Here is a 13,029-nt window from a genome sequence, read left to right as displayed (position 1 = left end):
TATATATTGTTTACACACATGAGCCCAGTCCACTCATACTGAAGGCATATAGAACCCGGCTCTGGATTATTTTCCATAGAAGAAACTCTACCAAGTTCCCTTTCCCCTAGGGAAGATGGACCAGTGTTAAAGTAGTCAACTGCCTGTTTCATGGGCTATGAAGGTGTTGAGGGAATGTACAGCAAATGTTTGAGCTACAATGAACCTAATCTGAGTATCTCCTACATTCAGGAGACTGGGCTGAAGAGACAGAGAAGTATCAAAAATGATCCGGTTCTAACTCATTTATTAAGGTAACAGACAATGGAACTCGTGTTTGGCACCAAGGACACAAAGATAAAGCTCAGTTATCCTCTTGCCAGTGCAAGAGATTACATCTGCCTTGCAGAGTGATGGGCTGTTTGTGAGAAGACATTTCTGGGTGCTTTGGGCTTGAGGAAAAGGGCACCTACCCTAGTCATGGTAAGAAGAACATCCAGCAAGGTCCCAGAGGGGATGAGAACGGAGCTAACAGCTGTGGACAGTGACAGGGAGAAGGGCAGGAGTGAAGCAGGCCAGGCAGGGTCTAAAAACCGAGGCAGGCTGTGGAAAGAGCCATGCAGCCATAAAGGCTGCCATTTACAGAGCACTTCTGTGATTCCCTCACAGTACTATGCTCTCCAATGCCTCGGGGTCGTGAAGGGAAGTCTGAGAAGGGGTCACTGGGAGTCTCGCAGAAGGTCCTCACAACGACCTTCAGTGGGACCTCAGTCCCCTCCCTGACAATTGTTACCTTACACAAGTATTTGGTACCTTCTCCCTCTGCTCACCAGGTAGTCTTTGATTTAGATTAAACCTAAAGGCCTTAAATTGAATGGAAGGTGCTTAATTATAAAGCAGCGTTTTGCATTTAGGTATAAATATGTTCTGGTTTTGGCATGTGACACAATGGTTAGCTTTCTGGTAATAAAACATTGAGTGATTTGTGGGCTATGTGTGGGTGAGTGACCCAAGCCCTTCCCTTCCCATTTAAGTGCTCCCCAAGTACATCAGTGAAGGGACCCACTTAGCCCCAAAGGAGGAGTCCTTTTCTTTAGCCTCTCTCTGTGGAGCCTGTGACACAGGCCAAGCACTGTGGACAGAGTCCATTGCAATGGCAGCTGGTTCCCAGTGGTACAGTGGCACAGTCACGTGTCCTCTGAGCAGGGCAAACAGAGGTCCCCAGGCTCCAATCTGCCTTGTCTATCTTAAGCATAGACTCATGGCATCCTGACTGCACAATCAGAGGTCAGGATCCATCGACACATTGATTCCCACAGGAGAACATGAGCTCCTCAAGACTGAGCTATCCTTGCAGCCACAAGACTGGCTAGGTTTATGAACAATGAACAAATGAACAAAGAATGTCTCTCTAAAGACAGCTCCAGGTGAAGGAGTGTTCAGCCCTTCTGAACTCCAGTTTTCCCCTCATGCCCTCACCCTCTCTGCAGCACTGCAGATCTCTGATCTGCCCTAGGGCTAATGAAGCCTGAGTGCTTCATTCCTCTATGGCCATGGCCCAAGTTGCCTAGGGACAGCTCTCTGGAAGGACTTTGCACAGAGACATTCTACAACACCACACCAGAGAACAGCTCAGGTCTGAAACTCCTGGTGCTGCCTCTCTGTGGAAGGACAGTGGGTCCCAGCCATTCACACCTATATCCTGTTCCCCTGCTCTGGTACTGTTCTGTAAGAGGCACAGTGGCACTGAAGGATGATGGTGTCAAACTCACCCCGGAGGCAGGGTTGGCTGTCCAGCCCAGCTCTGCAGTAGCCGTCCTGGTGTCCATTAACGTTTCTGCAAATCAAAAAGAAAAGAACTCATGAGTAAGAAGGATCGCTAGACCTTATGTTCATAAAGCTACTCATGACCATAAATGCCAGGGCTCGAAGAAGCCTTGGATATCTTCCAGCCTAGGATGCTAAGCTCACTAAAGAGCTCAAGTCTTCCACACTGTCCAATGCTCTCTCCCCGGTGACTCCCACTGGGCTGTTCAGGATGGAATCATCTGCCACCCCCCACTCTATCCCTGAGAGCCACCTCTTTCCTGCATCACTCCACCCAGGGTCCAGCCACAGCCATGCCACATTTCACCAGTAGCCACGTTAAACTGGTAGCCACATGCAACTCCTTCGTTCAGCCCTCCTTCCCGTGATCCCCGTTGTCCCCTCAGGCATACATACTGATACCCCCATACAGCTTCCCATCTACTCCCTGACCACTCTCCTAGGACCCAATTTTCCCACAGGTCCCTTTGCCCCCCCCCACCCTCTTCCCCAAGGCTCTGCAAAGGACTCAGGAAGCCTGGACAAGGCTGTGCCTCAAACCCAAATGCAGGCCCCAAACCCCCACAGCCTGCTCTCACCGGGACCGAATTGTGAGAGTAGCTGCAGTCTGTTTATACTTCTTGTGTCCCTACATTAATATGTGCACATCAGGTAGGTCATTGTTTCTACCATTTTAATAAGGTTGCTTTCACAGTAAAAGAGTTTCTCCTGAGGGTGTGACTCAGTGTGCTGGTTTTGTAGGCTCTGTTGGACTTGGTTCCAGTTACTAGTAAGCGCCATAGTGTAGTCAACATACAACTTCTCTGGCTACAGTCCCAGTCCTCTGTGTCCTATAGGGACCCATCTTTCCCTTAGAAGTTCCAGTGCTCTCCCCAGCCACTCCCTGGCAATGCAGCCATCCATTTGTTTTGCTCTTTTTGAAAGAGGCAAGTGCTTGGCTATTATAGGTATATTTGGCCATTTAGGAATCTCTCAAGCTTTATTTTTTTTTTAAATATATATAGATTCTGGAGTCCCTTGGCAGATAAATACATTATAAGTAATGTTTTTTTCCCACTGCATGGCTTGTCTTTTCATTTTCTTAACATCTTTGAAAAAGAAAAATTTTTAAATTTGACCAAATCAAATATTATTTTTTTATTTTGTGGCTTTACTGCAATATCTGAGAATTCTACCTAACCCAAGTTTGCAATAATTTTTCTCCTACTATGTTATAATTCATTTTAAATTGAATTTTTTGTATAAAGTGGGAGGTAGGGATTAAAGTACTTTCTTTTTTAATGTGAATATACAGTTGTTCAGATGAAAGGCATGTTTTGTTTTGTTTTGTTTTGTTTTCCTAAAAGACAACATCATGTTGCCTAGGTTGGCCTTAAACTCTTGCATGATCCTTCTGCCTCAGCCTCCGGAGTAGATGGGACTACAAGCATGTGAAACTGTGCCAGTAGAGGGGCATCTTTGAAAATACACACAGTGGTGCCACATGCACTGGAGGAAGGATCTTACCTGGATTGGCGGGGGGTATGTACCAAAGGAAAAGCACAGAGCATGCATCCTGGGCGCATAGGTGCTGAACAAACATGGGGAAAGGTAAAATATAAATGATGTGTTGTTTTGACTTCTTCCTGTATCCACTCTGCTTCAGGAAGAGATGTGAATACAGAAGGCAGAGTTACAAAATCCTGGGCCTACTGGGAAACAGAAGGATAATGGCTTAAAGAAAAGGTTTAGGAGAAGCCCATCCTCTGGGCAAGGCCGAGAGAAGCAAAATAGAAGGGACAGTAAAGAGGTGGGTGAGGAAAGAGGCTTCCTGTGCTCTCACTACCAAGTACTCTGCCCCGGGGAGCTGCCCGCCCTGGAGGACAAGGGGAGCCTACCAGGATGCAGCTGCATGGATGCTTAGCTCCCTGATCAGTGAGGGAAGAGTACACGCCCCGCCAGATGATGGGCACAGGGAGCCAGGGGCCCATGCAGGCCTTATGCAGGGAACCACCTAGCGGGGTGTGCAAGGACTACAAGCAGGGGTCAGGTCGGACTCAGGTGCCTCCATGGGCACCTGCATGGACAGAAGCCAAGAAGGCCACCAAGTGCCTCCTCCCACCACCTGAGGCTCTGCATTGTGCCTGTAACCCAGATGGTGTCTCTGACTCCCTGGGGAAATGGGGCCTCCAACTGGAAAGGGCTGAGAGCTACTGTAAAAAGAAAAAGTTTCATTTTCCTGCTAGGTTCAAGTTGGGCTAAGAGTCATACCCGGGATTCCTGAAGGGACACAACAGGGGTCCAGGCTCTTTGAGTTTGTTTTCTCTCCATTCATCTGACAGCTGACAGGGGAGGCCGGTCCCTGCATGGAGCAACCACCCTCTCCCCTCAGCTCCACTGCACAGCACTGGTAATGATCATAATGACACACCAGATTTACATAATTCACTTCTCAGAAGATATCCATGAGGCTCTGTAGAAATTCATCTCCATGATTATTAAAATGTCTCTACCAGGTGGGTCTGAAGTAGGAGCAAAGCATCCATGTGGCAGAGTCGGGAACTGAGGCATAGAGAAGTGCAGAGCTTTCTGTAATGTCACACAGCTTCCTGCCTTGATGCTGACAGCCTCAGATCTCAGCCTGAGCCCCACCTGGCACATCTGGACTTCCAAGGGATTCTGCTACAACTCTAGGGCTGGGGAAGGTATGACAGCCCTTGCTCATACAGCCAAGAAGCCACAAAAGCCCGCAGAATAAGGCACCTTCCGTGCAACCATGGGGTTTTGTTGAAGGAACAGTCAGCAAGCGAGGGATGCTCGCAGCAAGGGAAACAGAATCCAGAATCAAAAATAAAAATCAAGTCCCAAACCTTCCAAGGACTCGTTCATTCTGTTAACTTCAGAAATACAATCTCAGGCTCCATAATAGTCATCATCACCTTACTCTATGCCTGCAACAGAATCTCCTTATAAATAATGTTCGTGCAGTCTATCGGGCAGAAATTGCAGCCAGAAGAATCCATTTCTTTCTCTCCTGTCCACCATGGAGATGGAAGACCACAAAACTGTAAACCATTCACTCGATATGATTAAGGGTGGCTTCTTTTCTGGCACCGAAAGCTCCTGATGATGGCATTACACTCTGGTAGGGGCTGAATTAAAGTGATTTGAGGAGGTTTACATGTCCCTGGGGAGGAAGAGAGTACTCATTTGCATTTATAAAGCATATTGAGAGTTCTTGCAGAAAGTTAGGATGGAAGCACAATTAAATATTTACCATCACTTCTGCTCTTGGAGTGGCACGGGGAGGAGACCAGCTGGAAGGGCATGTGTTGCTGTCAGATCCAAAGATGCCTGTAGGGGACACAGCTCTGGGACCCATGCCCACTGCCTGGGCTCTGCCCTTTGGGACTTCTGGCAGCTCAAACAGGGAAATCTCAAGTATGTATACAAGCAGAGAGAGCACGGTGTGAGCACCCAGGTCCCAGTTCCATGGGTCTCCACTGCTTTGTGGAGATGTTACCTGGTTCATGTCCTGCAACCTCCTCCCCACTGCCTGCCTGCCTGTCTGTCTGTCCCTCCACATCTGTAGAATGGGGCTGGTGCTAGCTAGTACGCAGGACTACGGGGCAAGGGTGGCTTAGTGAGATAAAGCACTGCAAACTATTACTGTTACTATTGCATCATATTACATATAATGATTTGATTATGCTAAACTCCAATTTCTTTATCATGTGTTATGACTTCTATCTAGATATCCCGTCCAAGCCTCATGCAGTCATAGGTGGGGCTTTTCACAGGTGTCTGGATCTAGGGTGTGTGATGCTGGGATTAACTGGATGATGCTGTATTATGGCTTGTGGTTAGATGTTCCCTCACGGCCTCATGTAAATGAGGTGGGACCATTTTGGCAGAGCCTGAGTCTAAAGTGTATGATACAGGGATTAAGGTCATATGATTACCAAAACACTACACCTGAATAATTGATTTGCCACTCCCCTAATCCCCATAAAAGGGGCAGAAAGATGTTGTTAAACTCTTTTTGATTTTGCTGCTTCTCCTACCACAAACTGTGCTTCTGCCACCCAGCCTGGAGTCAGATGGTTATGGGCTGAAACCTCTATGAACTGCAAGCCAAATAAATCTTTCCCCTTTTAACTGTAGGTGTCAGGTATTTTGTGCCAGCAAGGAGAGAAAAGTAATTAACGCATGCTGAGATTAAGGGTGTGTGATTACTAAATCAGTGCATTGATTGGTGTAGCACAGTTTTGAGCGTGGCTAATGGGAAGGTCCACCCTGGCTGTGGGTGGCACCACCCAGAAGGATGGGTAGCCTGGATGAAATGTAAAGGCAGACTTGCTGCTTCTGCTGCTGTTGCTGCTGCTGCTGCTTTGCTACTTTACTGCTTTGCTGCCTTCTGCCTGCCATGAACATTCTCCTCTGTGATCCCTCTCTTCCCTACCACCACGCCTTGGAGCCAGCTATTGACTAAAATCTCTATGAACTGTGAGCTGAAATAATCCCTTTCCTCCTTGGTTTCGAGAATTTTGTCTCACCAAGAAGAATGGTAACTAAGACACTATAAAAAGAATCTGTTGGAATGGTATCTTTAAGAATCTAACTCACAGATGTAATTCTACCCCGCTGGGAGGCACAGTCAGGAGGACCACACAGTTTGAATCCATCTGGGCAATCTAGTGACTTAATGAGACACTGTCTCCAAATAAAAGTTGAAAAAGGCTGGGTAGGTAGCTCAATGCAAAGCCCTGGGTTCAACCCCCAGTACAAAACAAAATAAAACTCACGAATCTAATGATACTAGATATGTAATCTGCTAATAGGACAAGGGAGTGATACATGTTGAAGCTACAGCAATGTATTAAAAGTAGTCTTTACCTCAAAGGAATTCATGCTTAGTGAAGGGAGGGACGAGAAGCAAAGTTACACCTGGTATCTCATTCTGATGAAGTCCACGATAAGGTGACTGGAACCCTCAATAGAGTGGAAAAAGTTCTTCTGTATGTGGGGAATGTGTAGGCCTATGTCCATAAAGGAGAACTGTGGCTCTCTGAATAGAGGTAAGCAATGGTGGACAAGAAAGGATAGCATATCTCACTTGTTGCTTGGAACAGGGATGGAGATTCCCAGGACAACAAGGGGAGTTGCAGAGGGAGACTAAAGGGAATGAAGCTTAGGCCATCCCAAACAGACAGGAGGATGAGAAAGAGGGTGAGCAAAAGGTAAGACAGAAGGGGTCTCTGGTAAGAGCCAGCTTGGCTGGCAAGAACTCCTCAAGGAGGCAATACATGAGGAGTGTGGCAGAGTGTTCTGCAGAGGCTCCAGTACAGAAATTCTCACAGTGCACGCACCTACCAGAGGTAGGTACCTAGGGGTACAGGGCTGGGTCCAGGTCTGTACTTCCTAGGAGGAAGGAGAAGCAGCTGACATCTAGGGAAAATTAGATTCCTATCATAGCATAAGAGGGATAAATAAGTCCTCTTCATACACCTCAGACATTCTTTAGCATTTTTTAAAATGAATTAATTAATTTTATTTTAATTTTGTGGTATGGGGGTATTGAACTCAGGATCTTATGCTTGCCAGGTAGGCGTGGTACCACTGAGCTATATCCCAGGCCCTTTCACATTCTTTTTAGTGAGATGTTAATTAAGCATTCAGCTGACTTAAGGATGCTCTTCCATGGCATTAACAACACACAACAGCTCAGACAGACAGACAGAAGAGTGGCTTCAGGCCTCCCTCGAGCAGCACTTCCTGTGTATTTAGCAAAGGAAGTCCACGGCCCTTCCAAGCAGGAAAGAACAGTACCACCATGCAGTCATTTCCTTGGGTTGCCCTCATGACCTGGAGGACGCCTGGAGCCTAGGAGCCACACCATGGAGTAGTCAAGAGCTAGGTTCCTACTGCATACATGAAGAAGCTAAGAGTCAGCCCCATTCCAGACATGGCGCAAGGCAGCCCAACTCTCCCTCAACCTTCCCAGGGGATCCATGGAAGGGTTGTAAAATGGTAGCGAGAAAGAGATTTTAGAATCCAGTGAACAAAGGTTTCATGAGTAGGGCCCATGGGAGATAGCACTGTGCAGGCTCCAGATACACCAAGAAGGTAGGCATGTCTGCCCTCACGGAGCATGCAGACAAGTAGGAAACAGAAATTAATGAAATAAACATGAAAATAAATTTGCAATTTTATCCTCAGCGAATGGCAGGAAGGCAGAATCACAGGGACAATTGACAGATGTATGGATCCTGGTAGTAGGCAGCTGGCACTTCCTCATTCCTTTCCCCACTCCTTGTCTGTTGAAAGCACAAGGACCACCACCAGCCTATAGCCCCCACCCATCCACACACACACACACACACACACACACACACACACACACACCCCCCCCCAAACCACAAGCACACTGGCAGTAAGAGATTTTAGAATCCAGTGAACAAAGGTTTCATGAGTAGGGCCCATGGGAGATAGCACTGTGCAGGCTCCAGATACACCAAGAAGGTAGGCATGTCTGCCCTCACGGAGCATGCAGACAAGTAGGAAACAGAAATTAATGAAATAAACATGAAAATAAATTTGCAATTTTATCCTCAGCGAATGGCAGGAAGGCAGAATCACAGGGACAATTGACAGATGTATGGATCCTGGTAGTAGGCAGCTGGCACTTCCTCATTCCTTTCCCCACTCCTTGTCTGTTGAAAGCACAAGGACCACCACCAGCCTATAGCCCCCACCCATCCACACACACACACACACACACACACACACACACACACCTGCCCTAAGGCCAAGTCCATACTGGCAGGAATAGGCTATACATTAAGTGAACTCCCACCCTAGTCCCCAATTCAAAGTGTTCTGAGTGCTAACAGTAGGCAAAGGGCAAACATAGGCCCTCTGCCTTTTGCCAGAGTCTCTGTGCTGCCCAGACCTGGGCAAGACATCCCTGTTGGCAGAGAACTCCCAGATGCTCCCATCTGGGTCTCAGGTAGACTGCTATCCCTTGATCTCAGCCCCCAACAAAAGGGCCCAAGCACCAAAGGTCTCTAAGCCAAATTCATGGCATCCCCAGGCTTCCTGCTGCCAGCATAGGCTGGGCTACCTGTGACCTATCCCTGCCCCTCCGACTTGGCTGTGAGGTGTCTGCCTGGGCTCAGAAAGGAAAGACTTCATCACCTTTCGATTTCAGGATGGAGTTGTTTCACTGAGATCTGTGAAGCACAAGAGCCAGGCTGAGGGCCATGTTCTGACATGACCAAAACCTGGGTCTAGCATAGCTGAAAAGGCCAACATGAGAAACCTTCCCTAGCTTAACTCCCTAGAGTCCTCCCCCGTCCTAAATCCTCTCCCAACACAAGTTCCCTTCCCTCCTGTTCTTCCTCCGCCTTTTTTCTTCTTCTCCTCCTCTTCACGCTGACCCCCATCCAAACTTTGTCACCCTTCCTATAGACCCAATGCAACACCTCAAAAACATTTAGTTTTGATTGCTTTCTTTCCCTTTGTCTTTCATCAAGCATTCACCAAACACAACTGCTTCTTTCTTCACAGGATCTTTTCTAGCTGTGTGCTCCTCTCTACATCCAGCAACCTATCTGAGTGCAGCCCTTCATCCCTGCATGTTGGGACCACAGTGACAACTTCCTAATTATGTTCCACCCAGAAGCTCCATTGGAGTGATTTTCTTTGCAGCTGCTAACCTCATCTGCTGCTATCAATGTAAATAGTTCAGTGTTTAAGGAAGTAGTACGGGCACACTAAGAAAAAGCCTTATGGTACCTTAGTTCCTCTGACCACTTAGTAAATTCACTCTCAATTTGTCCAAAGGAAATAATAAAGAAAAAAAATCCCTACGTCATGAAGATGTTTATTATTTCATTATTTAGAAAAAGTTACATTACCTAGCTTATCTCTCCTGGAGGGAAGAGGTACAGGATTGCTCATTCACACAAGTGGGGTGTTAGGGTGATGGGCACATGAAACATACTCTAAAACTTAGAGCAGAAGAAGGAGCTGTGTGTGCCTGACAGAGGCAACTGGAGATGGGGTTTCAACTCAGTAACCCAGCAAAGCAAGGATAGAGACTAGGAGGGAAGACACAACCTCTGCTGGGAAGGGACACTCCCACTTACAGATGTGATTCCTTATTATTACTGCATTGTTTTATAAGGCCTGAATTCAGAAATAAAAATGTAACCTATCTTCTGGAGCACCACTTCCATCACACCTCACATCCTTAATTTAGGACACTCTAAATTCCTCCAATGACTCAAGAAAATACCACAAACATCAGCCTTCAAGGACCTTCCCTTCCAGACATCTCTTCCACACAGATCTTCAGTTTCACAGAGGAAATCTTTCCTACCGGCTCTCCATTTTTTTTCATGTTGTTCCTCCTGATAGAATTTCCTCCTCTTTTCCACCTACCAAAATCTTGGATTTCAAAACTCTCACTTGGTCCTACCTCTATAAAGTCTTCCTTCCTCTGAACAGCTTTTACTTTCCAAATGGTTGCTGCTAGTTATTGGTTTTGTACAATCTAAGCAGAGCTGTGATTTCCACCCCACAGAGCTTGGTCAGATGCCTCCTATAACATAAATGGTCAATAAACCCTGGAGACATGGGTTCAACTCCCTGCTCTACGTCAGATGAATAATCAAGTCTGGTCTGAGTGCCAAAGACCTCATCTGGAAGAGGCTTTTTCTCTTGCATCTGCCTCAGCCAACAAGGCTATACCCAGAAAGACTCTGTACGTTTTTTTTTATTTTGCGGGGTTTTTTTTTTTTTTTTTGGTACCGTGGATCAAACTCGGGTCCTTGCACTTGCAAGGCAGGCCACCGAACCGCTGAGCTAAATCCCCGGCCCTCTGTACCTTTTCTTAAGAATACTCACCTGACTAACACATATTTACTGTCTTTGCCAAGTGTAGAGTGCTAGGTGAATGGAAGCTATTATTATATACATCTCCATTGATTGATGGGTGGTAATGGCCAGTGAGGAAGAGAAACAAGGCTAAGTAAAGTGAATGAGCCAATCCAACCCATCTGCTGAATGACTGACTAAATGATTCTGAACAGGCATTTAAATGATAAATACAAACTGTGAAATTTGCTCTTTTAAAGGACATACAGATCAACACAGTCCTCCCACCACGCCCTTCTCCCTCTATTTCTTTTATGTTCCAAGGTACAATTGATTACAGTAGACAGAAGGGACCTTAGATGGGTCACAGCACAGAAGTATGCCTCAAGGGGCTGGCACAGGCTCCAGATCCAGCCTTGGTGTACATAGGACGTACCACTCATGAACAAGTGGGAGGCCCAGAGGCCCAGTCCGATTTCCTTCCTTCCACAGGCTCTTCCAAGCCTGGCTCCCAAGGGAGCAGACTGAGCACAGATGCAGGAAAGGTCTATTCGGTGAACTGAAAAGGGCTGAGAATCATCCCAGGAAGGGCTGTTTCCTTCCCAGCCTGGCTCTGAGCTTGACGTGTGGTCTTGAGGATCTCTTCTGGCATCTAGATCTTAGCGTGGTATCTGAACCACAGCAAGAAACTAAAGGAGGCCTTTGGAAACAGCACCAGCCCTTTGCTTCTTCAGTATCATCATGACTTAACAGTCACATTTGTACCTTGTACTTTGCACAAGGTTTTCACTAATAAAATATGGAATTGATGGTCTGAGGTCTAGCAGTTTCTTAGATATGCTATAACTAAGTACCATAATCTGGCTGGCCTAAAACAACAAATGTATTGTCTCACCTTCTGAAGGATAAAAGTTCAAAATTAAGATGATAGGAGGGCCATACTTCCTCAGAAAACTGTAGGGGAGACTATTTCCTTGTTTTTCATACCGTCTCATGGTTTGCCCGTCATCTTTTGGTATTTCTTATTAAGATGATAGGAGGGCCATACTTCCTCAGAAAACTGTAGGGGAGACTATTTCCTTGTTTTTCATACTGTCTCATGGTTTGCCCGTCATCTTTTGGTATTTCTTGGTTTGTAGCTGCATAACTCCAATCTGCCTTCATCATCACACTGTTTGCTCCATGTGGCTCTGTCTATAGGGCATGACCACTTTATAAGGCCACTAGCCTCACTGGATTGCAAAGAGACACTACTCTAGTATAACTTTAGCTTAATAGCTGCAATAACCCTATTTCCAAATAAGATCACACTGTGAGGTACTGAGGGCTTGAACTTCAACATACATTTTGGGGAGAGGGAACACAAATTAGCTTATAACAAGTTAGGATGTTCAGAAACGTAGCCGTTAGCTTTCTTCTAACAAATACTTGGGCGCTGTACTCGGAGCCTGAGAATACAGACACAAGGACAGTGAAGTGTATGTATCCCTAGTACAGCAACGTTGCCTTCTTTACATTTAGAATGGATGGCTCCTTTAAAGCCACCCTTCTAGCAAGAGGGGGCAGTCTCCATTTGTTTCTCCAGACCTATGTACTCATCACCTTTCGCCACCAGCTCTGTCTTGGAAGGTAGATCTTTGAAGACTGCATCCACTGGTGCCCTCACTGGCAGAAGCTTGGATAATGTGGGTGACAGGCAGGGTGTACTCTAGCAGCTCCTCTTTCTAAGCTGCAGAGAGAGGTAGCCTTCAACAACTGAAACCATATCCTGCTTCTGGAAATGTGGCTCCCTTCCCTCATCCTTCAAGCTGAAGAATGGTAAAAGCTTGGTATTGTTGCTAGTCCCCAGAAACCTTGTCATCTTTGATGCCATTCTTTAACTGATGCAAACCTTTGTCAACAGTCCTTTAATTAATCTCTCCCCTCAGTCACCTCTTTTGACTGTGCCATCTGTTTCTGCAAAGCCCCCAGTGATAGCTGGAGCTTAAATAAATGATCAGCAACCATATCTCTGGCAGCCTTCTTTCCTCCAAGTCCTGCAGTAGTCCACACAAGGGGACAACCACATACCAGTTTGGCCACATTCAGACCACGATAGCCTTGGAAAAGATAGACCTCAGTGAGAGTCTCAGATCTACCACTATCTAGTTGTTTCACCTTGAGCAAATTACTCAGACCCTGAAGGTCATGTTCAGCTATCCACAAAATGAGGATAATAATGTCCACTTCACAAGGCAATGGAGGAGAATCAGTGAAATATTCACCAAGCACTCCTTGAAGCCTCTGGCAAACAGCAGTTGATCTGCAAAGGCAGTCATTGTGATGTTTCCACTGTCGTGTTCCAGGTTCTTGCGTGGGGAGCAG

At 46.4% G+C, this 13,029-nt stretch overlaps 1 protein-coding gene across 1 annotated transcript in view; it reads right to left on the bottom strand.

Annotated features, from left to right (window-relative positions):
* Ephb1 (EPH receptor B1) overlaps positions 1–1,812 on the bottom strand; it is a 300,214-nt gene extending 298,402 nt beyond the window's left edge. Inside the window, exon 1 of the mRNA XM_019207667.2 lies at positions 1,752–1,812. Within this exon, the coding sequence (XP_019063212.1) occupies positions 1,752–1,808 (57 nt within the window). The 5' untranslated portion in view covers positions 1,809–1,812. The remainder of the gene's footprint in view (positions 1–1,751) is intronic.
* Between the last annotated feature and the right edge of the window lie 11,217 nt (positions 1,813–13,029).

This window comes from Fukomys damarensis, unplaced genomic scaffold (assembly GCF_012274545.1).
Source record: "Fukomys damarensis isolate Sample0158 unplaced genomic scaffold, DMR_v1.0_HiC HiC_scaffold_37, whole genome shotgun sequence".
Lineage (NCBI taxonomy): Eukaryota > Metazoa > Chordata > Mammalia > Rodentia > Bathyergidae > Fukomys > Fukomys damarensis.
Note: the sequence above shows the minus strand (reverse complement) of the source record. Positions and strands in the feature narration are given on the sequence as shown.